At 39.8% G+C, this 22,817-nt stretch overlaps 1 protein-coding gene across 2 annotated transcripts in view; it reads left to right on the top strand.

The window, feature by feature from the left end:
- Nucleotides 1–22,817, top strand: part of RERG (RAS like estrogen regulated growth inhibitor) — a 109,458-nt gene that overhangs the window by 69,963 nt on the left and 16,678 nt on the right. For both annotated transcript variants that reach the window (XM_064515531.1, XM_026117001.2), the window contains exon 3: nucleotides 20,137–20,193. In XM_064515531.1, coding sequence (XP_064371601.1) covers nucleotides 20,137–20,193 — 57 coding nt within the window. The remainder of the gene's footprint in view (nucleotides 1–20,136; nucleotides 20,194–22,817) is intronic.

Raw genomic sequence — 22,817 nt, 5'->3', positions numbered from 1 at the left:
GCCATTTTGTGCTGCTTTGCTGGCAGTAGCTTGTCATCCAGCCAGTAAAAGTAAGGGAAGGTATCCAGAGAAATGGTGATCCTCTGCTGCCGCTACTCCATTGCAAAGGCCTCTATACAAACTCACTTGCTCAAAACTAGTGTGTAAAGCTTGGCTAGAATTGAAGGAAAGATAGTGTGACCAAGGGTTGTCTCCATAATATGTGTGGTTGACCTTTGGTCTACTCTCATTTGTACAGCAGAAACAGCCCCACATAGGATAGTATCCTGGAAGATCAGAGGAGACATCTTCTCCAGTCTGTTCGATGCTGTGTTCCTCTGATGTAGCTGAAGACCTAGGCTCCAGCACCTCCAGCCAGTGCTAAATGGCCACTCTCCTCTCTCCCATCTTCTTTAGAAACAGGCTAAAGTTGCAAAACAGCAATTCTGCAGAAAGATGAATCTTGCAGATCTGTTGGCTTTTTGGCTTTTTCTAGCATGTCAGTTGGCCAAAATTGTGGACTGCTTTTGTCTGTGTCAGTGTCACGTCTGCTATTCTTTCCCCTTGGGATCTACCGCCATTTCTTGCTTCTTTCACTAACTTCATCTTGGACTTTTGTGTGGTTCCATGTGGCCCTGTTCTGTCAAAACACAGAAACCTCTGACTTAAGATGAGCTACTTTTTACCTGGGGCAAACAGATCAAACCTGAATTCAGCTTTTATTTAGGCTGGTAACCTATCCACTCTGCAGTACAAACATAAGACAAACTCAGTCCACTGTTGCTGATTGTTTTGGCCTGGCTTCCTCTCTTCTCTTACTCAGAAGCTGACACGTTTTCTTACTATTCACTGTGGAAGAACCACAGGCTGTTAGCTTACTCACAGAGAACTTTGGGGTGTCCCTAAGCTGCCTACGGTATGCCAAAATAATCCTGGATACTCACAAAATTTAAACATCCTTAACATTAATGGAGGCTGTGTGTACAGAAAAAGGTGGGGGAAAAAACCATGGAGGATATGCTTAAATATAGGCATTAGCTCCCTGGGACTCTTCCTTAGCCAAGGGACAGACAGGATTAGGCAGGAGCCTAATTTTGCATTTTTGAATTGCATTCTGGAGGACCTTCTCCTGCTTTATCAGCTAGGAAAAGATTTCTCAATTAAGTCTCTGAATTCCCCCTCTTATTTGTCTTTCAGTATTTGAGTACCGCTGGTAGAAGAATTAGCAGCTGAAAAAAAAAATACTTCTTTAACTTACAGAAAAGCACTCTTTGTTAGCATGACTACCTCTGAGCAAACAAAACACCCTAACACTTTCATGCTTGCTACTGATTTATGTCCATGATTTTTTTTTCATCTCTACTTTTCTTTCTCATATACTATAGTATTGAACACCTGGCTCAGTATTAATGCACAAAACTTCCAATTAGTTTAAAATTGGAGCTATAGAAATAACTAGATGTATTACTGATATAAGCTATAAAGAATAGCTAAACTGGTATAAAGAATATTCATACTTGCAAAACTGTCTTTACTAGGGGATGTACCCTTCTCAGAAATGTTGAAAGTGATTACAAGTTATAAACAAGAGCTGAGGGCCAACATTTTTAAAATATGCACATCCCTAAAGCTGCAGATAACTGCCAGGGAACTTGGTGCTTCTGGAAAATCTAATTAGTCCCCTATTTGCATGTTAGGAGCCTAAATTTATTTATGCTTATGGTAAATCAGAACTTTCAACAGAAGTTGATGTTGGATCTAGTCCTTTTAAAAACCTAACCTCACTGAAGTGATTGGGAAATCTTTCAAATGCTTCTAAAAGATTTCCCAATCTTTTAAGTTGGGGTCATCCAAGATTTTGATAATGAAAGGATATTGTAGGAATTTGCTCAGACTGGGTTTTTGGAGGCAAATACACTTCAGGATCTTACATAACAATGGAAAAATCATTACTCCAGGACTAGGTGGAAAAGACCCATGGACATCAGCTGTGCAGCCATGCAATGCACCAAGCTTGTGGAGTGAATAGTTACTGATTAACCCCCCTTTTCACCATACTTGATTTTCTGACATTCACTTTATGCCACAGAACATCTGTATAAAACAGATTGGAGTTTGCTTGTTTTACAGAGCAAGAGAACATGATTTTTTTTCCCTGTCAAAGACCACAACAGGCATATGTGGAAAAGGGAAAGTGATTTAATTGTTTGATTGGTGAGTGAGGGTAAAGAAAATGTAAACATATCATTACATGATTTACATAAAATTGCCTATAATAGCAAGCAAAAGCATTGTATCAGTTGATGGATTTATTGGTCCAAATTCAAAATGGGTATCTTATACCATCTAGTTATTATTTTGCAAAACAGGGAAGACAAGACCCATGAAAATTTATTATATTGATGACAGTAATCCCAGGAATTTGTTTAGTATTATAGCTGTTTAAATATTTGGAATTATTTATCAGAAAAATAAACCATTTTGAAGTTAATAAAGGCAAAACCTATGTGGTTTCTCAGAGTACATGCTATATACAGAATATATACCAACCCTAACAAATCTAATCAGTAGAGAAAAGCAAGTAAACAATAAAAAACAATCCTAAACTATTGGTACTCTAGGTCCATTTCCTTTTGAAAAATACCTCTCAGAACCATAGCAGAAATGTAGCCATAGATGTAATGGAAAGTCTTTGTATTAAATTCGTGTTTGATCAGTTGTTTAGATTGTCAAATAAACCGAGTGGCCATTACCTTGTCCAGGATATCATTTGACAATGGCCTCAAAAAACTGAAGTTACCTGGCCATCTTCCTGTTTGAAAGGGAGGAGAAACCCCACCCCCCCCCACCACATTCTACAATTCAAATCCAACTGGAGGGGAGCATGAAAATTTTATCTACTATTTAATCTTTTCAGACAGAATTTAAGTGAATTTAATTTGGCTTAAATTGTGGACTTGCCCTCTGTGTGGGTGGATCACAATTTACTTGCCCATATTTAACAATCAAGACTCACACAGGTCCTGGAATGCAAAGACTGTTGGGAAATGTGGCTGATACTATTTGGATCAGTAAGGAGAAATACAGGGTATGGGAATATTATTAACAAGAACTAGATCAAAACATAGTTAGCAAGGCTGAAAAGTTATCACATTGCAGAATCACAGAGTGGCTGAGTTTGGAAGGCACCTCTGGAGATAGTCTGGTCTAACCCCCGCTCAAGCAGGATCACCTAGAGCAGGTTGTGCAGGACCATGTCCAGTCAGATTTTTGAATATCTACAAGGACAGAGTCACCACAACCTTTCTGAGCAACCTGCTCCAGTGTTTGACCAACTAAAAAGTGTTCATACTGAAAAAGTGTTTCCTTATGTTCAGAAGGAATTTCCTGTGTTTCAGTTTGTGCCCAATGCCTCTTGTGCTGTCACTGGGCACCACTGAGGAGTCTTGCTCCTCTTCTTTACAGCCCCCTATCAGGTATTTATATACACTGATAAGATTTCCAATCTTACCAGTAAAGACTGAAGTGAATCACTTAAGATATTTTTTGAGGAGGGAAAAATTATTTTGCATTCTATAAAAAGGCAGGAAATTAAAAAGAGAATGAGCATCGCAAGGATGGGGAAACCTGCCACTAAATTTTACCTGAATTTGAAATGTTCCAGGTTTCCTTTCAGAAAATGGGGGGGAAGGGGATGGAGAGGGGCAATAGCCTAAAATGGTAAAATTTTCATCAAAAATTTTTCAACAAAATCTCTACTGATAAAGGCAGGATATGATAGTTGTAATGAAGCTCATTTTTCTCTGTATGCTTCCTTTACTTTTGTTTTATAAATTAAAATATCTTGTCCCTCCCTCAGGCCTTATACTGAATCAGTGTTTTTACCATGACCCATGTTGGCATACAACCGTGCAGTACCCCTCTGGATTCATTAGTCACCTGGAGTGGGTTACAATGTGTCTATATGCCATTGGTTAGGCACTCTGCACTGCTAGAGGGAAGCTAGCTGAAGTCTGATGGAGCAAGAACATAACGAAGCTGCATCTGAGTCTGCAGTACCAGATAGCAGTTATTGTCTATATGTCATTAACTTTGTGTTTATGAACATACAAGGGATGTTCTTTTCCTTCTCTATTGGACTACATGCTTTCTTTAATAATTAGTGTAGATCGAAAAAAAGATCTGCTGGAATAAATATTTAAGGCCTTTGGCTTAATGAGAATGGCACAAAAGGACAGGTAAACACCTAGAGTAATATGTTGTACTAAAACTGGACACTTCTAAAGCACAAGGGACTAACCCTATCAACATATTCCACAACCAGTGCTTAAATCCCTTTGTTGTTAGCTGCTAAGGGGCTGTGGTTTTCCCCTCTGTGAGGATCTAAACAGTTGTGGAAGACCCAGACAAGCAGGTGAGCAGTTGAAGGATAGGGAGAAAAAGCATCCAGCTAGTTTTGGAACAGTTCCCTGCCTGAACAGTCAGAATTTGGCCTGATGATGCTTTTACCAACTATTTCCAAAAATGATTTGGTTTAACCAAACTTCACCTCAGAAAGGCTAGGAATAAACCCATCCATGTAAGAGATATTGAGAAATAGTGATTGTACTTCAAATTCACGCCTGAGATTATTTTCCCTGATGCAGACAAACCTTTCAGAGCCATGAATAGTAAAGCAAACACTCAGCTCTTAAGATCAGTATCTAATGACATTTTTTTCAAGTACCCTCACACAGAAGATATTGGAGAGATCAGAAGATATCTCTTTAGGAGATCACTCTATGACACAGGAATTTAGCCTTAGCCATCTTTTTTTCCTGCTGTTACAGGCACCATGATTTCAGTCTTACTTTTCTTTCTTGTTGGGGTGGGGCTGCTGTTGGTATCAATTTGAGAAGGTTACTTATCTCACAGCATCTAAACAACTCCCCAGGGGCATGAGCTTCAACCTACAGAAAGAAAGGCAAAGCTGCTGGTGACTTCAGTGGGTTTTGCCTCAGGCTACATTCAAGGAACAAAGAATTCAGTACAAAAGTCATCCCATAAATATAAAGCCATATTGTGCAATGGTAGGGTACTTCCCGGCTGTTAAACAGTTTTAACAGCCCAATTGAAAATAGCCTCATCATTCATGAACCTCTAGGAATAATTTCTGTGGCATGCGAGTTTTCTACTCATTATCAGCTTTTTTTCCAGGAATATTTTTCTCTTTTCCAGCCATTCTTACCAATAATTTCTGTCACAGTGGCTTATCTGATGATAGGTTAGAATGGTTGCCTGCTGCTTCTCTACTTTCCCAAGCACACAGTCATGGCCCTCTTTTCTCCTATATTGATAAGCGACATTCCTTTAAATGTTGCACTTTATCAGGTACAGTGGGAGTGTGATGCGTGCCTTTTTTCAAACCAGACCATGCTCATTCCTTTAGAGCAGTGAATTATTCACCTCTGCTTATCACTTTGGGTGCTTTCTTTGGGCTAAACTCTGAAGAAAGGGAGAAGAGAGGATTACGAGAATGGGGAGGGATAAAAAAATTCCTCATTCAGCTACAACCTTGGTAACAGCGAGGAAAGCAGAAATCACTGCCTTGCCTGTTCCTCCTCTGCAACAATGGGTAGCTAAACCTGCCTGGAGCAGAAGCATGAGCTGTTGGACAGGACCAAAATCATGGCTATAGAGCCCTATAGCTTTCATTTCACCCTGGGGCTTCATGTCACTGAGACTCAGTCACATCTGCAGCAGGGTGCATGGGAGGAGGTAGCATAGCCCCTCTCTCAGGTGCTCTGCAAGCCCACAGGGCAGGCCAGTACCTGTAAAGTAGAGCTTGCAGACAGTACCTTCTCTCCTAAATAAAAACAAAACAATAAAGAGGGAATCAGACCACTTTAAAAACAACATGTGCTCCTGTAAGAGGGGTGAGCAAAGCTCTCAGCTTTGCCTGAGGTCAGCTGGAGCTGAAGAGTTCATCCCTAGCCTGCAGCAGACCCATTTGTGAGATGATGAGCCTCTTCTTTGTCTCCTGGAGAGGATACATCAGGGTTTTAATCAGCAAAGCGAAAAATGCCATCTAAATTTGCCTCCTTTTTGAAACGCATTAGGGAACTAGTGGTTACAGAATATTCTTGCTGTCTGTAAACAGCTCATTGAAAATGCATCTTCTAACAAAGTAAAATGAACGCTTTCCTGAAAAAGTAAATCTGTAAATGCACTGTTCCAAGTAAAAAACAATATTTACGTTTCCTAAATGCTTCTGTTTCCTCAGCACCAGTCTATTTGCAGTGATAATCCATTTATCCTCACAACAATACCACTACATCCAGGTCCCAGATGAAACTGAGGAATGTGCAGAGAAACTAAAGCTGCTTGGGGCCTGAAAGAGGACAACAGAAAATGAAAGAAACTTACAGAAATGCCCTAGTATAAAGGAAATCACGAGGGGTAGGGTGCATTTTCTCTAGTAGCAAAGCCAGTTTTCAGCAGTTCCCACAAGACCACCTTTCAGCTTTGCATTTGGCCACTTCAACCGTTGGTGGCACCATGCCTGTCTCAAGATCAGGGGAGTGATTAGGGTAAACAAAAAAAAAGTGTCTGGGAAAGAGCATCTTTTTCATCAGAACAATTTCACTGATTCCATTTAGAGTTCATACCCACCAACACTTGAATCAGCACAACTCGGTGGGCGGACTGGGTAAGCTACAGTCTGGGGAGTGACAAGAAGAGACGGGTGGGAGAGATTGACAGGTTCATAAACCTAGCCCTGCTGACAGGAAAATAGTATGAAATGGCATCCTTAGAGACCAACACTATTTAAATCCTACTGGGAAAAAAAAAAAAGAAATCACACTAGATACCTGCCTGCACTGTTAGGCACACTAATAGCTTTGAAAATGTAATCACTCATTATTCTGGGCAAAGTCTAGCAAAGCAAGGAATGTAAACCGTGTTTCAGACTGGCACCCTGGCCACTGGGTCAGCCTTCATTATGAGCAGTTGGAGGGGTTTTTCTTACTTGTCATATTGTAGATTGCTAGGGCTGTGTTTCCTAGTGGTTTGTATCATGCCAGAGCCAACAGCTAAGCAAATACAGATTGCTGCATTCTGTATACTGCACTCTAAGGGGTAGTAATGGGGGGGGGGGGGGGGAAATGTATATTGCTTTATTTAACTGCTGGCAGATAATCATTTTAGAGTGAGCAGAGAGAATATAGATCATGGGGTGAAACTGAGAAAGTGTTCTTAAGCATTAAAGTTAAAAACTCAGCAATGAGAGGTTTATTAGACCAGTCTGAGAAAATAAGAGAAGTTAGTATCACCATGATTGCAAATTTTTTTTAATCCTGAAGGATCTACAAGCACCTGACACTGTGATCCATTGCAGTGGCACATACCTGTGGACCCCCAGGTTATAGGGTAAGAGTCTGGCAGAGAAATATGGCATTCTGCTCTTGCAAAACTGCCATAGGATATCTAACATCCCCTTAAAACAAACAGGAACTTGTTGTTTGCAGCCTCATGCAAAAGGAATGAAGAAAATCCCATTGCTAAGGTCATTTTAAACTGGATAAACCACTGAATGTGATAATGACTGGAAGAGTCCTGGATATGACTTGCTATCTTTGCCATCTGTGTGATTTCTATGAATTGAAAAAGGGCAAAAGAATCTCATATAGATAGCACCTCAGGTGTTTTGGGAGTAACACATGAGTAAAAGCAACAGAGCCTCTTCTTAATATATGCTTTTAACTTAGTATAGCTTAATTAGTTAGCTGAGACCTGAAGAACACTTCCTACACCTATTGATTGTGTGCTGGGGAAGTAGGATCAGGTCTTCTAGCCGCTGTGATGAACACCACAAACTAAGTTGTGTTAATCCTCTGCATCTCGGACTTGAAATAAGTCAGAACTTTTACAACATCTGTTAGTTACTACTGTGGTTTTTATTTTATTTAAAAGCATATGATGCTTATTAGCTGAATGCCCTTAACCATTGAATATAAAAGCAGGCTTTTAGTGTCTTAGAACTTTACCATTTAAATTTAGATCAAGCTTCCTCCCCCCCACACACCATTTTAAAGTTTACTGTGTGAACTGTTCCCAGGATTGTATGTCCAGATTCCAAGCAGAAGGCTAATAATAGCTCCTGCATTATTATAGGCACCAAATGAGTGCTGATGAAATTATAGTTGCAGACAGAAATGGGAAATTATAGTTGTTTATCCTAACAAGAAATTAGTTTAAATGAATTTAATGCTGTTAGTAGTATAGGCAGCCAAGTACACCATTCTGTAGCATACTGACTGGACCACTGGGCACTGCATATCTTCACCTATCCTAACGTTCTGCAGCTCTGATAGGAAATCACTACTTTCACATTGTGGGATACATCAAGCTTTCTACGGGCAGTGGTTGTGTGGCATAAGCAGCGATGTGAGATCAGTTTGTCTTTAAATTTAAACAGGCTTTGGTCGTCAATTGTTTATGAAAAATTGCTCTCCACCCACAGCAGCTCTTCAGACCTGCTCCTTAAAAGAAAAGAGGCAACTCTGGAGCTGATGGTGTAAATGATGATACCATTAGGTGCCTGCCAGTCCCCATCTTTCATGGGGTCTTTCTTTACCCCTCTGCACTTCTGCCTATAGAGATGAGTATCTCTTACAGCATTTTGGAAAAACTTTATTCAGACCAAGTTTTCTCCTTGAGCTAGTCTTTTATCCACTTTGCAACATCTTTGTCCTGTGATAAAGAGGCATATAGCCCATAGCATTTAAAATCTGTTTTACCTTAATTGTTGATCACATCCTTTCTGTCGTTCACTTTTCTTGTTTTTAGTGCCAAGAACCCTACTGTGAAAATGAGGCCTTTGTCTTTTAAAGAGCTTCTCTGCTCCTGCTGCTGTCTCTTAATCCTCCATGTGTAATGGCAAGGCTGTTTACTGTCAAAAATTCCTGTTATAAACAAAAGTCTAAGATTCCAAGTGGTTAGCAAGTAAGAGAAGCAGATATCTTAAAAATACAGGGGAGAAGGGGGCGGGGGGGGAAAGGCAGACAGACAAAACATGAGAACAGCCTGCAGGACATTTGCCACAACTTTCCATGAAATACTAGAGGCACTTTGAAGATTATACACTATGTTGATAATAAATAGTGACAGAAGCCTGAAAATCATTGTGGTTTATGTCACTCCCTGATATATTTGTTCGCACATGCCACTCTCCGTTCATTGTTTTAGGACTTCTCCAGGTGTCTGGTTCAGGTACTTGGCAATGAGCCCATCAGTAAGAAAACAATTAGTTATTACCTGTCTCTAACTTCAGTTAGCCAAGGAGTTGCAGTGCAAAACTAACTAATTACACAATTTGAAAACAATGGGTCCCCATAAATACTCTGTGCATTGTATTAAAAAGATGTTGTAACATTTGTCAATGCTTATATTGTGAGGCTTATAAAACAGGGGATCATGGAAAAATCCATGAGTCAGTTTTCAGTGTATTTTGTTACCCTAATTCTCCATTCCCCCTTGACATAAGCGTTTTACAGGGCTGTGTGTATTGACAGATGAGCCACAAATCAGTCCACAGGACTGACATGAAATTCTAGGGTTCCAGTGTTCACCCGAGCTCCTTTGTCAAAGGATGTTGGAAATTGCACAAGACAGATGATCTTTCAAGATTTTCCCATATATGCTACTCCAGTTGGATTGTAATTGCAACACAAAGTTTGCCAGGTCATCTGACACTTCCATGGAGCCATATTCAGGAAGCCAAGGTGTGCATGTGAGAGAAAATGAACAATATCTGAATCACAGAAAGAGGTAGGGAACAGCTTGTTTTTCCCTTTGATGCAAGTTGGAGTCACATCTGATAAAGTATGAGTGGAGTGAATATAAGATGGGAAGATTATTACAGTCAGGCTCAGGAGAAGAGTGACAGTCTACTCAGACTCTGACCACCCAGAAATAGCCAGCTCTCTCTACCAAAATGAAATAGAAGCCGTACACCCCTTTACATCACTGTGTTTCTGAGAGAAATGAGAGAAGGTATAAACTTCATGCCATTTCTAGTTACTGTTTGGTGCTGATAAATGCAGATTTAATGAGACAGCAGCACAGCAGGGCACTTTCACAACGGTACTTTTTGCCATCGTGAAGGCTACAAATACATGCAGTAATGCAGCATTAATGCCAGTAGCCTTGCTCGCTATCTGCTAACTGCCCTCCCTTCCAGGATGACTCATCAGGGCCTGATAAAACCCTATTTTTAAGTATTTAGGGTTACACTAAGTCTTCAGCCCAGCACCAAAATGAGTATGTTGCTCCATTCCAGAATAGATTTAGTAGACCAGGACATACTTTGTGGAACAAAATCCTTTTGCTTCTGGCAATGACTATGGTCAGGGTGGTGGAACCCCAACTCCAGAAAATGTCAGACACTAACCCCAATATAAGGGAAACTGGTTAACTGAGCTTCTTATCAGCAACTTCCCTCATAGGTAAGAGAAAAGGGTTTATGGCCAGAATAGCCCTGGCAGCCAGGACACTATCACAGAACAGCTGGGCCTTGTAAACCGGTCCCTATGCAGCCCAAGAATTCAAGCAGAGCTGGCTTTTTACTTTGTTGCCAAAATTTCTTCTCCTTCAGGCTTGAGACTTTCCTCCCTCCTGTGAAAGGGGTCTGCTGCCCTCCCAGGACATGCAGAGCTTCAATAAAAGGGCAACTTCATTTCCCTTTCCTCCGGTTACTCCTCTTATGCCTTACTGGGAAGGGAGAGAGAGCAAGGATCAGAGCAAAAGCTGAAGGAGCATCTCAAAAAGGAGAATAAGTAAATAAATAAATAAAATCAGAGGTTTTCTACATGCCCGGGGGGGCGGGTTGTGGTGGTGACTTCTGCTATAGCATGCATTTCCTGCAGGGACAGCTGCTTGCCTGGATGCAGCAGGCAGGAGGCGACTACACGCTGTCCTAGAAGCATCTCAAGGCACAGAGAAATGGCCAGTCCTCTGCTCTTTTCAAGAGTGCTCCTTGAGTAAAAGCCTACTTTGCCTTGCCTCTGCCTTGAGCCAGGCTCAACAGTGGTACAGTGAAATCAGCTTTGAACCCTTCTGTTGCATACAGATTAACAGCAGCTACATAGTTGTTGGATGCTACAGGCAAGAAAACGCATCTTTTCTATCTTCCTATAATGGTGGCATCAGTTTAAAAACACAGTCCAGACCCACACTTTTCTCCAGTGTAATACAGAGAATACTGCAGCAAATAAAAAAGGAAAAAAATAGAGCTAGTGAGTTGAGTTGTTTTGTTTTTTAAATCTGCATTTCCTAAATTAGAGTTTCTGGGGGGGGGGGGGGGAGTTCGGTTATACCTTTTGAAAGAGAAACCCAAAGAACTAGCTTCCCTCCAAAAACTTCCTTTCTGTTCAAAGTGCATTTTCTGTCAGAAATTCATTTGCGGAAGAATGCTTTCACAATAACCAGAAGTTTATCCTACCATCTAAAGTGTTATGGAATTCCCTCTTTTATTTCCTTTCTTTCTGTCTTTTTCTTTTTTAAGGATGACAGGCTAATTTCACCAAAGGAATAAAGTAGTATATTTCCTAAAGTCAGTACTAGGGCTAATTTAAGGAAAAAAATACCCTCCCTTCCCCCCACCCCCCCAAAAAAGACTTTTCTGTCTTGCCCATTTTCTTAATTAAGTACTGGATTTTTAAAGAAGCAGGCTGTCCACCCCCCTTTTCTTCAGATTTTTTATAGTTTTTGTCAAAGAAAATCAAAATCAAACTTGTTTTGTTTTTCGCCTGGGGATAGAGGTTTCTTTTCTTTTTTGAGGTCAAAATTTTCCACTGAGGAAAAAGAAATCCTAATCTATTTTGCCCAGTGCCTTTCAAAACAGCATGCAAGTTCAAAACCTAAGTGTGTCAATCATCTAGGAAACTAACAGTTATTTGTGTGATTTCATATGTCAGGCTTGCTTTACAGCACAGTTACAAATATACTTGTCTCACACACACACACACACACACACACAAACATCTGGAGGTATTATCATTAACTATGTTTTGGAAAACCATATGTGTTAGTAATACCACACCAGAAAGTTTAGTCTTCACGAAGGGGCGACATAACAAGTTATACAATAAAGTCAAGAGAGTAGAAGTGGCAAAAGTATGGATATTACACACTACATTTTTGAAAAGATTAAAATCACTAGACACACTGGTCTGATCATTTATCTTTTATATGAGAGGAGCCCTGTAAAATAAACAACCTTATATTAGAACAGTATATTATGGAATGGGATACTATAATACAAGCTAAGCCTCCTGTTTATATTGCACATTCTGTAACTGTTGGGGTTTTTCTAAAAAAAAGAAAAGCCTCCAGCCTAGAATGTAATGTGTAGAACATTACTACAAAAATCCTCCCATTCAGTGAGGATGGGATGAAAGACTATTATAGTGTGAATTTTGCAAAATTTGCATCATACTATTGCAGATAAAGGGCATATGAAGAAGTTCTTTTTGCCATGAAATTACCATGCGGGAAGCAGGGCAAGAGACACTTGCTGCTATTAACAGTAGGATATGATTATAATCAAAGATTTGATAGAGGACTCCATATTCAGTGCTGAATAAGTAAGGTGGGCTTTGTTCTGTTAGCACCTAAGATTGCTTTCCCCCCACTTTTTCAAAAGTGGCAACTTTTGCCTCTAACCCAGGTGCTGGAAATAGAGGGAGAAGCAGAGACTCTCTCTGTCTTTGAAGGGAGATACTAACAATTCCCTAGGATTAGAATTGTTTGGTGTGAAAGCTGCAACCCTGCAAAAGCGGGATCAGACACAGCTAGAAATTGCACAGAAGTCAGAGCAGCCGCAGGAGCCCGTGTGCCTGGGTCAGGTAGCGTCTCTAAGCCTAGGCAACTCACACATGGTCTCTTTGACATCCAAGAGAGCAGAAACACGCAGGGAGTAGAGCACTATGTGAACAGGCACCCTGGAAACAAGCGTGGACTTACCTATAGCCACTACCCTTGAACAAGTCAGGAAATGGACTACATTAGTTTCATTCCACTGATGTCAATGATATTTTCATGATGAACTTCAGTGGAAGCAGAAGTAAGCAAATGTGAATGCTCTGACAAAAGCACTATCTATTTTTTGTTTACTGCATTCCTTGCAATTACAAAGGGCTTGCAACATAATCTGATGTAGCCCTTCCTTCAAGAGTCTGCTATTAAGGCAGTAGACAGGAAATTACTAAATAAACCATACTGCGGACTGGTGGAGTTTAGGATGAGCTCCTTTTAATGAGTTACTTTTCTCCAGATGCTTTTAACCCAAAAGTTCTGAAAATCAGGTACTTCACACAGCACTAAAATACAGTCACATCTGGGATGAACTGAAATCACCATTAACAGGAAGACAAACACTACCCAAAACTGCACAGTGGAAAGCAAACAGAATTGAAGTGATAGGGATTTGAAAAACAAAACAAAAAAAACAAGACAGTTCAATTACTTTCTCTGATATTTTGTTAGAGCCAGAGGATGAATATCCTCATGAAGATTGCTAAGAAACATAGATGAATACGATTATGGGCTATCTCTCTTCCATAATAGCACAACCCTTCCAAACAGCTTTTTAAAAGAAATTCAGCTATTGACTTTGAGAAGAACAAGCTACTGCATTAGCATCTGCAACAGTCTTTGGAGTTCTTTTGCATACACATTCAGCATGTGAAATCCTCTTTACTGTAAAGATAAATTCAATTTACAGTGCTTCTTAAACACCGCAGTGTAGTGCTGTGGCACTGTAGTGCTTCTTAAACAGTGTAAGTGGGATGTTGATTTGGTCCATTCTATTGTTTGGTTCATGGTCCTGCTATGAGGATTGAGACAGGGATTCCAATCCCTTTATACCCAGCCAGAATAAAATGATATTTGAACCCATTTTGATGCTTAGCATTTGGGTCCACAGAACCAAAGCCCACATAATTACAGGGGAAGAAAAAAGCCCGAAGTTATGCTAAATAACATAACCTCCTGAAAGGCAAGAGGAACACATTTCGTAACACAGCAGTTCAACCCTAACCTGTATTTACTGTTACAAATAATACATACTTTTGATATTTCTATGATTATACTCAGTCAGCGGGGGACCTCACTCTGCTGTTACAGGAAAAATAAAACATACAAGCATACACAGTCATTTCTCTGAAGAGTTCACTGTTTAAGACAGTGATTAAAATATGCATAAAGTATGCTGACTATGAAACAGCAAGACAGGCTAAAACAGACCATTTCTTATACTGAATAAAGGTCTCCCTTTCTTCCTCTCCCAACCCCCCCCCCCCCCCCAATCTCATCTCGCTCCATTAAATTTTCCTTCTAGCTTACTGAAAGCATGTTGGGTCTTGACCACAGTGAACAGACCAGGAGAGCATGGAGCGCAGAGAAAACCTTCTGTTGACGGCTCAGGCACCACTCATACCCCATGTCACTGAATTAACAGAGAGACTGTCAAAACAGAGTCAAATACAGATCATGAATATAGAGACAGAAGCAAGACAGAAGCATGTTTACATCTACTACATAGCCAAGATCAGAAAATGACTCTGCATTATAAATTCGTACTGATATATTTCCCTGAAAGAACTGCAATTTTGAAAGCAAATTAAAAGTCTCATGGTAGTGGTTTTAAAACAAGCCATTTCCTTTCAGGACTGGATACGAAGCTCTTGAAAGAGGTACTACACTGCATGCCAAGGTACTATAGAGCTCTGCCATCCTGCAGACTTGTGGTTGCCGTGTGCTCCAAGGCAATTAAAAATCCAGTACACAAAGGGCCTCTGAGAGGACAAACAGGAGATGAACTCTAAAAAAAAATACACATAAGAAAAGAAAATCAATTGTTTTGTTCATGCAGGTGCCTTCTGAACATTTTAACAACTGGTTTTAGCCACTTTGGTTTCTTTTGCCAAATAGGGTTTACTGGTGACATATCGTCATGGCACCAGGAACTGACTTGTTGATACGTTAAATAATGCGACTACTTTCCGACCATTTTTATAGCTGAAAATTCTCATGGCATAAAAGAATCACCATTCAATTATTTCAGTGTGGAAAACTGTTATTTTTCTTAGAATAACTTTGAACTTTGTATCTTTTGGGGAAGGGGGATGTTTTTCAAACGAAACCCTGCTTCCATTCTTCCTCCCACCAAAAGCTCAGCTTGTATTACCTGGAACAATAATAAATTCATGAAGACATGTATTCAGGCAGATTGTAAATCTAGCCAGAGCGTTTATATGTTACTAAATCCAAACAAAGATCTAAAGCAAGATTCAATGGTTTAAAAAACAAATGTTCCAAAAGATATGGGCTGAGATTTTTAAAGCTGAGTAAGGGACTCAGCCACATAAGTCCGGAAGAAATTGATTAATTATGTGGTTGACAGTCTCAGTTTATATGCCAAGTTAATTCCTGGTATAACTTCATTGTCTTCAATGGAGCTACACCGTGCATGTATTTGACAGATAGTCATGTTTCTTCTCCAAGAATAACTCGTAAGGCAGAAGGTTAACATGAGTGAATGAAAGTCCCAGGCCAAATTCTACCCTAATTTAAATGCTGTGCAAAACAGCTGACTTAGAAATGAGGGTGTAAGTAAAGGCAGAAAGAGACATGAGTCTATTCTTCCTTTGCTGGGACATTACATCAACTCCCTTAGGTAACGGTCACGTCTCCGAAAAGCGCAGCGGGAATCCAAATTATGGTCTGTTGGAGATTCTTTCCTTCTAAGTCCACAAGCTCATGTGTTTCACAAGCCGTAAGTGTTCAGGGAAGGGCCTGGAATAGTCTCAGCGCAGGACCACGAAATTCAGCTCTATGAGGTACTGCACAAAGCTGGATCTTGCCTGCTTCAAAGCACATTTCCTCTCTTCATAGATGAGCACTGGAAATGACCGTTTTAATATTAACACTGGAATTAGTCATCTAATTTAATCAGAAAATAATGTCTTTCAGACATTCTCAATATTAATTTGAATCAAGCCACTGCAGTTGGATTTTTTTTTTTAAATGTGTTGGGTTATTTTTGGCTGATTACTAATATTGGAGTTAAGCCGGTCTAAACAAAGCTGATGGGTCACAGAACAGGGTGTACACACCTACACTAAGGTGAGAAGGACGTTGCTCCCGTGTCAATTCTTTATATGCAGCATTGTTAAGTGCATTAGTAAGTTTTATTACCTTGCTTGAAATGTCATTTATGCCAAGGGCAGAAATCCGAGTACTATAGTTCTAAGTATAGTGAATTCCTAGTGTTCTCATTTCTGATTCTTCTGCTGGCAGAAGTTGCTTTACTAAAACAAGAGTGATGTAATCTGGCAGTAAGTGAACTCAACATAAACAAAATGGCTCCACAGTAATACCCCCCTTCTAGAGGGACCGTTTTTAGGGCAGGCAGTGTGAGCCAGCAAGCTGGTCTCCCCACTGACAGCCTGAGCATTTGCACTCGCTCCCCAGCTCTCCTCCCATTGGCTCCTTTCAGTCAAATCGGATCATAAAGTCACATATATTGTTTTAATGCAAAACGTGGTATCAGGGGCCCAGCTGCCAAGCATCATTAATGAGACAAAAGTGAAGACGCTTCCTGTTCAAAACAGTTTTCAATTGTTTATAAACAAGACAGAGAGTCAGTGGATCAAGAGCTTCTCATATTCCCTATCTGTAAAACACAGCTACTAATCTTCAGTGCTGTAAAAATGTGTGGAAGCGGAAAGCACCGTAAGATGGACTGTGAAGCACAGCAGGAGCACTTTGAGCTCAGGCTGTTTAAACTCTTTTGATCCTGGCTTCTGCTAGCAAAGGAACCAGCCAGCCCGGACGGGAGGGAAGGCTGAGCAGAGCTAGCCCTGCAGGGACAGCGGCGCTGTACAGCCGTGTGCGCATACCGGCACAGGCCACGTGGCTCTGAAACAGATGCTCGGTCACACCGGGTTGTGCAGGGGTGGCGCTATACTTCCCTGCACCCGGCGCAAGGGAGCCTTATGCAAGTACTTCGTTATCAGCCATGCCTAGCGAGCGACTCCCCGGGCTTCCCGCTGAGACCTGCCAGCAAGTGAAACTAATTGCCATCTGGCCCTGTGTATGGCAAGCTTCTTCCCCACCTTCCTTTCTTCTGTTCAGCTTCCTCCCAACTATATGATTATTTATTACTTCTGCATAGAGGCCTTCCCTGCTGGAGACAAATACAACCTACTTTCTCCCTTCTTGCTGGAGCTTACATCTGCAATCTCCTATTCTTCATCTCCATTTCACTCATGCAAGCCTATCTCTTTTCTTCCAGTATATGTAACCGTACCTCTGTTCTCCCAGGTTCATGTCAGCAGCTACAGTCCAGTTCTATCTTTCCTTTTTAATGCCTGTCACCTCCTCACCTCCTTCATCTGGGCTATTGCTGGAATCAGCTCTTCTCCCTCTTTTTCTCACAAGCTGCTGCTGCCCACTGCCTCTCTCTCAGACATTAGTGCTTAACTGATTTTCTTCCAGTCCCCTTTATTACTTTAACCCTCCTCTCTAGCAATTTCAGTCTATTATACAAGATTATCATATTAGTGGAATACGTTTAAATATGAAGACAGTTGTATACATCCCCAACTCTCTCCCCTGCCTTTCCTCTCTCCATTAGCTACTCCAGGCCCAGACCCACGTTCCAGCATAAGGCATTGCAGCACAGGCAGCATGTCACTGCTTCTCCTTCAGAGTATGTCTGTGAAAGAAGTCTGATATCAAAGTCTTAAGCTTTATTTTTAATGTGATTATGAGAAGGCAGGTAAAGAAAGTTTCTGCCTGGCTAGAAATTAAATGTGGACATTTCAGATGTTTTAAACACCAACAAGTATTTGGTTCGGGAACTGCTACCCTGCTCAGCTGAATAATCAGAAGGAAGACCGGACCATGCCCATGTGCCTCAACAGTTACACGGCAAGTGAAAGGCTTTTGCCAGCCGCCTGTGAGCTGGCATCCCAGGAGCCCTGCCAAATCATGACACAGCAGGGTGCACATGCACTACAATAAAGGCCATCCCATGGGGCTTTCTTCTCCTCTTTAACAGCATTGCTATGTATGCATGGGTGGCACTCATTAAAAACAATAAAACAGTGATAGCTGGGAAACAAGAAAGACCATGATTACACCCACAAGAATTCTCTATTCTGAAATTAAAGTAAAGGAGAATTCTCCATCTTTAGAGTCCACTTAAGAGCCCACTCAGCTTCCATGAAGCTACTAGCTTCTCTGCACCAGCTAACCTTTCCTGGGAACACTTTGCCATCCTGAGCATCTGTGAGAACCACAGTGCATCCAGCATGGACGAGTTGGAATAGATGTAGTGCTATTTGTTCCGCACTCTCAAGCAAGCAAGCTTATCACCTTAATGGGCTACAGTACTCCTGGAAGCATTTTTCAAACCTTTTTCTTTGAAAGGAATGTGCTAAGGAGCCTTCTGAAAGCATGTCAGGAAAAACTTTTACCCTGCATAACTTCCCCAGTCAAAACAGGAAAAAAAAAACCCAAACAAACCATGCTGTGTATTTTACTAGCAATTAGAGAACCAATTACTAGCAATTAGAGAACAGTTATGACCAACTTTTGAAATGTCAGGATGCTTAAACTTTTCCAGCTGAGGTAAAACATGGAAGAAAATCCCAGGTACGGACATCATTACAGATTGAAAATAAGCTACAGAGATATCTTCTACCAGTTTAATGACACCCACATTAGGGCTATGACTTGAAAAGTTACTTTGGATGAAAATTGCCACATTCACCTGTAAAATAACCCTGATTTGAAATTGCCTTCTGTGTACTGACCTCAGTTCCTTGGTATCAGCTTCTAACTACCCCCTCCAAGCACAAGGCATAGTTAAGTCTTCCCGATAACTCATGTTCTTCTGTAAATCTGAAAACAAGTAGGTTTGTTCTGTTGAGTTTTGAGCTTTGTCCTACTCTTGGGCACACAAATAAGAGATGTGGGGTGTTCCTATTGCTTTCATTTCAGGAAGAATCCGAACTGGGTTTAGATGTCACCTTCAACTGGCCACCTGCAATGGAAAAAAAGAACAGAACACAGTCCCAAAGGCTGACAACCTGGAAAGCTTTTCCTATAGCTGAAATAACTGCATTTGCGGTTAAAGCAGTGATGTTTCTGTCCTCATCTTAGAAATGCAGAAAGGATTTTGAATAATTGGCAGTGGTGAATGGTTCATTTACGCCACTAGAAATTCAAGGCGCTTCTTGGTTTTAAGTTAAATAGCTAGAACATAATTCATATCCTGACAAAACCTTTGGAGTGCAAGTTTGAGGGGTGTATGGACAGGCGAAATTGTATATAAGAATAGAAGTAGCAAAATTTTACTCTATAAACTGAAAACTATTTATCCAGTGCTCTAAAATTCAAAGCTTTACTTATACTCCCCCAAATTCATTAACTGTATTGGCTGACCGTAAGTTTAAGATGTTACAGCTGATTGCTCTCAGTGAAAGGTAGGCAAAATATGGAAGATAAATAGCTGCAAGCAAAGTGTGCTGAAATACATAAGCAAACTATTTAGCTAATTATATATTTACCTCACAAGATTTAAAATCTGAAGGGAAATATTTTGAAGAATTAAAAGAATTTGAACACTTCTGTTTTTGACATTTCAAAGCATCCTGGTTCAAAATTTTCAAACTCTTTTCCCATTGGCCAAGCAAGATCTAAAGAATTCCAAAAGAATTAATGTTTTTTAAAATGTTCTCTTCTTATAGCACTGCAAATGAAGGGTTGTTTTACCTTTTTAATGGTAGAAGCTATCATGACAAAAAAAAGAAAAAAGAAAGAAAATTAGAGTCTACCGTTGAAAACCTTCTGATATCATTTGTTCTGCATTGTTACATGTAAATGGTTAATTTTTTTTTCTATTTTTAAAAATATTCGCCCTTCTAAAAGTGTAAGTGGGCCTTGAACAGTGAAAAGACCTTGACTATTCCCAACAGCAGCATTGAATTCTACTCACAGAAGGGCTGCAGCTTGAGCATTCACACAGAATAGCTTGCTGGCAAAACTTTAAAAATTGGACAAATTGATGGCTTGTGCATCTCATGTGTAACCTTTTTGTTCCTCCAGCTCTCGTTGTACGCTTCCTGACCAAACGATTCATCTGGGAGTATGACCCAACACTAGGTAGGTTACATTTTATTCTATACACATGTGGTATACTGTATATAATAACATGGGTGAAGTAATGGAAAATCATTGAGCCTCAGTCAACCCTTAAGTTTGCTGTAAAAAACTCTATGGTCATTTAAAGCTGGGACAAATTATTAGCTAAGATGGCAAAATAGAGAAGCGCTAACACACTCAAATGAAAGCTGAATTAATATACAAGGCAAAATTCTGTCTACACAGAAGTCGGTGGGAATTTTGCTATTGAAAACAATTGTGTAAGTATTTCACTCTGAAAATTAAAATACTTAGTGTGTGATCAGTTTTCTGCTCATGGATAACCCAACCAGCAACTGTTGGAGAAGAAGATATCTGGTATACAGATCTGAAAAAAGCAAGGAAAAATAATAATTTTATAGTTACTTGCTCTCTACCTACTTTTAGGTAAGTATTTTAGTCCTCAGCTTTCAAAAACACATCTCAATGTTAAAGTGACCAGGTAGGGACACTAGCTGTCAAAGCACATCAACACTTTCCCCTCCATAGCTCCCACTCAACTGTGTTGTGTTTGGCACTTTTGAAAAGCTGGCATAGTTGTCTTAAATTTAGATTTCAAACAGTTGCTCTGAATTATAGACCTCTTGAAAATTTGGGTCACGGGGTTCTTAGTATTTGCTAAGTTAGCATATATTTGAATGCTCAGAACTATAGAAAATCTAGGCCAAGAAGTTCGAAACAAGGCAGCCAAATCTTAGAAGCCACCTTCAAAACCTCAGAGCTAAATAATTCACACATGCAGTAAGGGGCCAGGAAATTTTCTTTTCCTCCTACAATCCATTGGCACCTCCTTCTTAAACTTCCTTTTGAGAGTCAAATGAAGATTTTCTAGTTGAATGCCCATTTCTTTGTTGGGTTTGTTTCTCTAAGAGGTCACACTAAAGGTATACTAGAGAACAATATAAACCTGCACAGCAGAAGCAAACAAGTTAATATGCTTCATTGCCAAATTCGATCAGCTCATTCAACAAAACAAAGTATCCAGTATCATACTCAGTATTTTTTTCTGAATGATTGACGGATACCAGAAAGCTCATCTCAGGAAAACAATTCTCAGAACTAACCTTGAACTCAAATATATCTTTTATCTGCTAATATCAATATATTCATCAGTGAACTATACCTGTCACCTGTCCCATACTACATAGTGGGATAACGTATAATATTTTATTGGGTAAACTTCACATTTCTATCACTGATGTATCATTTTCAGAGCTTGACAATACAAGTATCTAAAGTTTTTTGTATCAATATAGTCTAAATTCATTTGCCTTACAGCAACACTGTATGCAAAAACATCCTTATTGCCTCATTTAAACACACAAACTAGGATATTAGCATGCTGAAAGATTTATTAGTTTTTGCCCCATTAAGAAAAGTCTCTCCTTTTCTGTATATAGGACTTGACATGTGTTGCAGTTTTACAAATTAACCTGAATTAACCATGACCCTCAGGAATCTAGTCGTCTTCTATTTGCAACATGAAAAGCTTTCACGCAGGCAACACTCCTATATCAATAAAATACAAAAGCTAAATTTCTTCCAACTTACCAAATTCTACATTCTCATCCAGTTTAAAGGACAGCTTAAACTGTCTAACACAGCTATTGTGAAGCTAAGCACTTTAAGTTGCTCAGCAGATAAGGTTTGGGAAATACAAAAAAAAAAAAAAAAGAAAAAAGAAAAGAAAAGAAAAAAAGAACTATTGCTGCTATTAAGAAATAGGTTATAGAAAATTTCTGGTGGAAGCATTTAGAGGCAGAACTGGCCAAACGCTTACAGCAGTCTTTTTAAAATACTGTTTTTTGAACAATGGATCACAACAGGATCCAGAAGTGTTAGGAAAATCTCATGAAATTCTAACCACTATTCAGGCCTTCAGAGATCAAACAGAAAGGAACTGTACCTTCAAAAGCTTTGAGAAACAGTACTTTAAAGAATGCATTTCTGCCTTTATCATAGTCACGCTGTGGTGACTTACAGTATCCAGTTATCTGTACACATTGCATAGCTGAATTTATTGAGAAGTTTGGCAAAAATAGATATGTTTCTTCTTAGGAGTAACGGACTGGCATTTGTGTGGAAAGAAAGTGATATCAATATATTCCACTGATTAAGAAGTTCAGGTTGTGTCAATGAGATCCATTTATCCTGCACTGAGAAGAAGCAAGTTTGTCAAGTAATTTTGAAAGTGTAGAAGTAAAACAGATGTAAACTTGCTAGTTACTAAGCAACAGGAGTTTTTGCCAGAATCACTGGGGCTGTGACAAAAATGTCGTGTTTATAGTTTATTTCTTATATGAAATTCTCAACCACCCATCAGCCCTCTGACACAAGGAATCCCCAGACAATTCCTATTTTTAGGAAAGCTTCCACCAAGTTTTGGAAAGCTTGAAGATGGAAATTCAGAAGTGTCCTAAGCTAAGCATCAGCATTAAAATTCTTGTCCTCTTCTAATCCAAGGATGGCACATTTTAACTGGAGAGAAATATATAGATAGATATAAATACACACACACACACACACATATATATAAATATAGCTATTGTTTACTACTTTAACCTACCAAACAAAAATAAAGGACA

Source organism: Dromaius novaehollandiae, chromosome 1, assembly GCF_036370855.1.
Source record: "Dromaius novaehollandiae isolate bDroNov1 chromosome 1, bDroNov1.hap1, whole genome shotgun sequence".
Lineage (NCBI taxonomy): Eukaryota > Metazoa > Chordata > Aves > Casuariiformes > Dromaiidae > Dromaius > Dromaius novaehollandiae.
The sequence above is the reverse complement of the archived record's forward strand: the minus strand, read 5'-3'. Positions and strand labels throughout refer to the sequence as shown.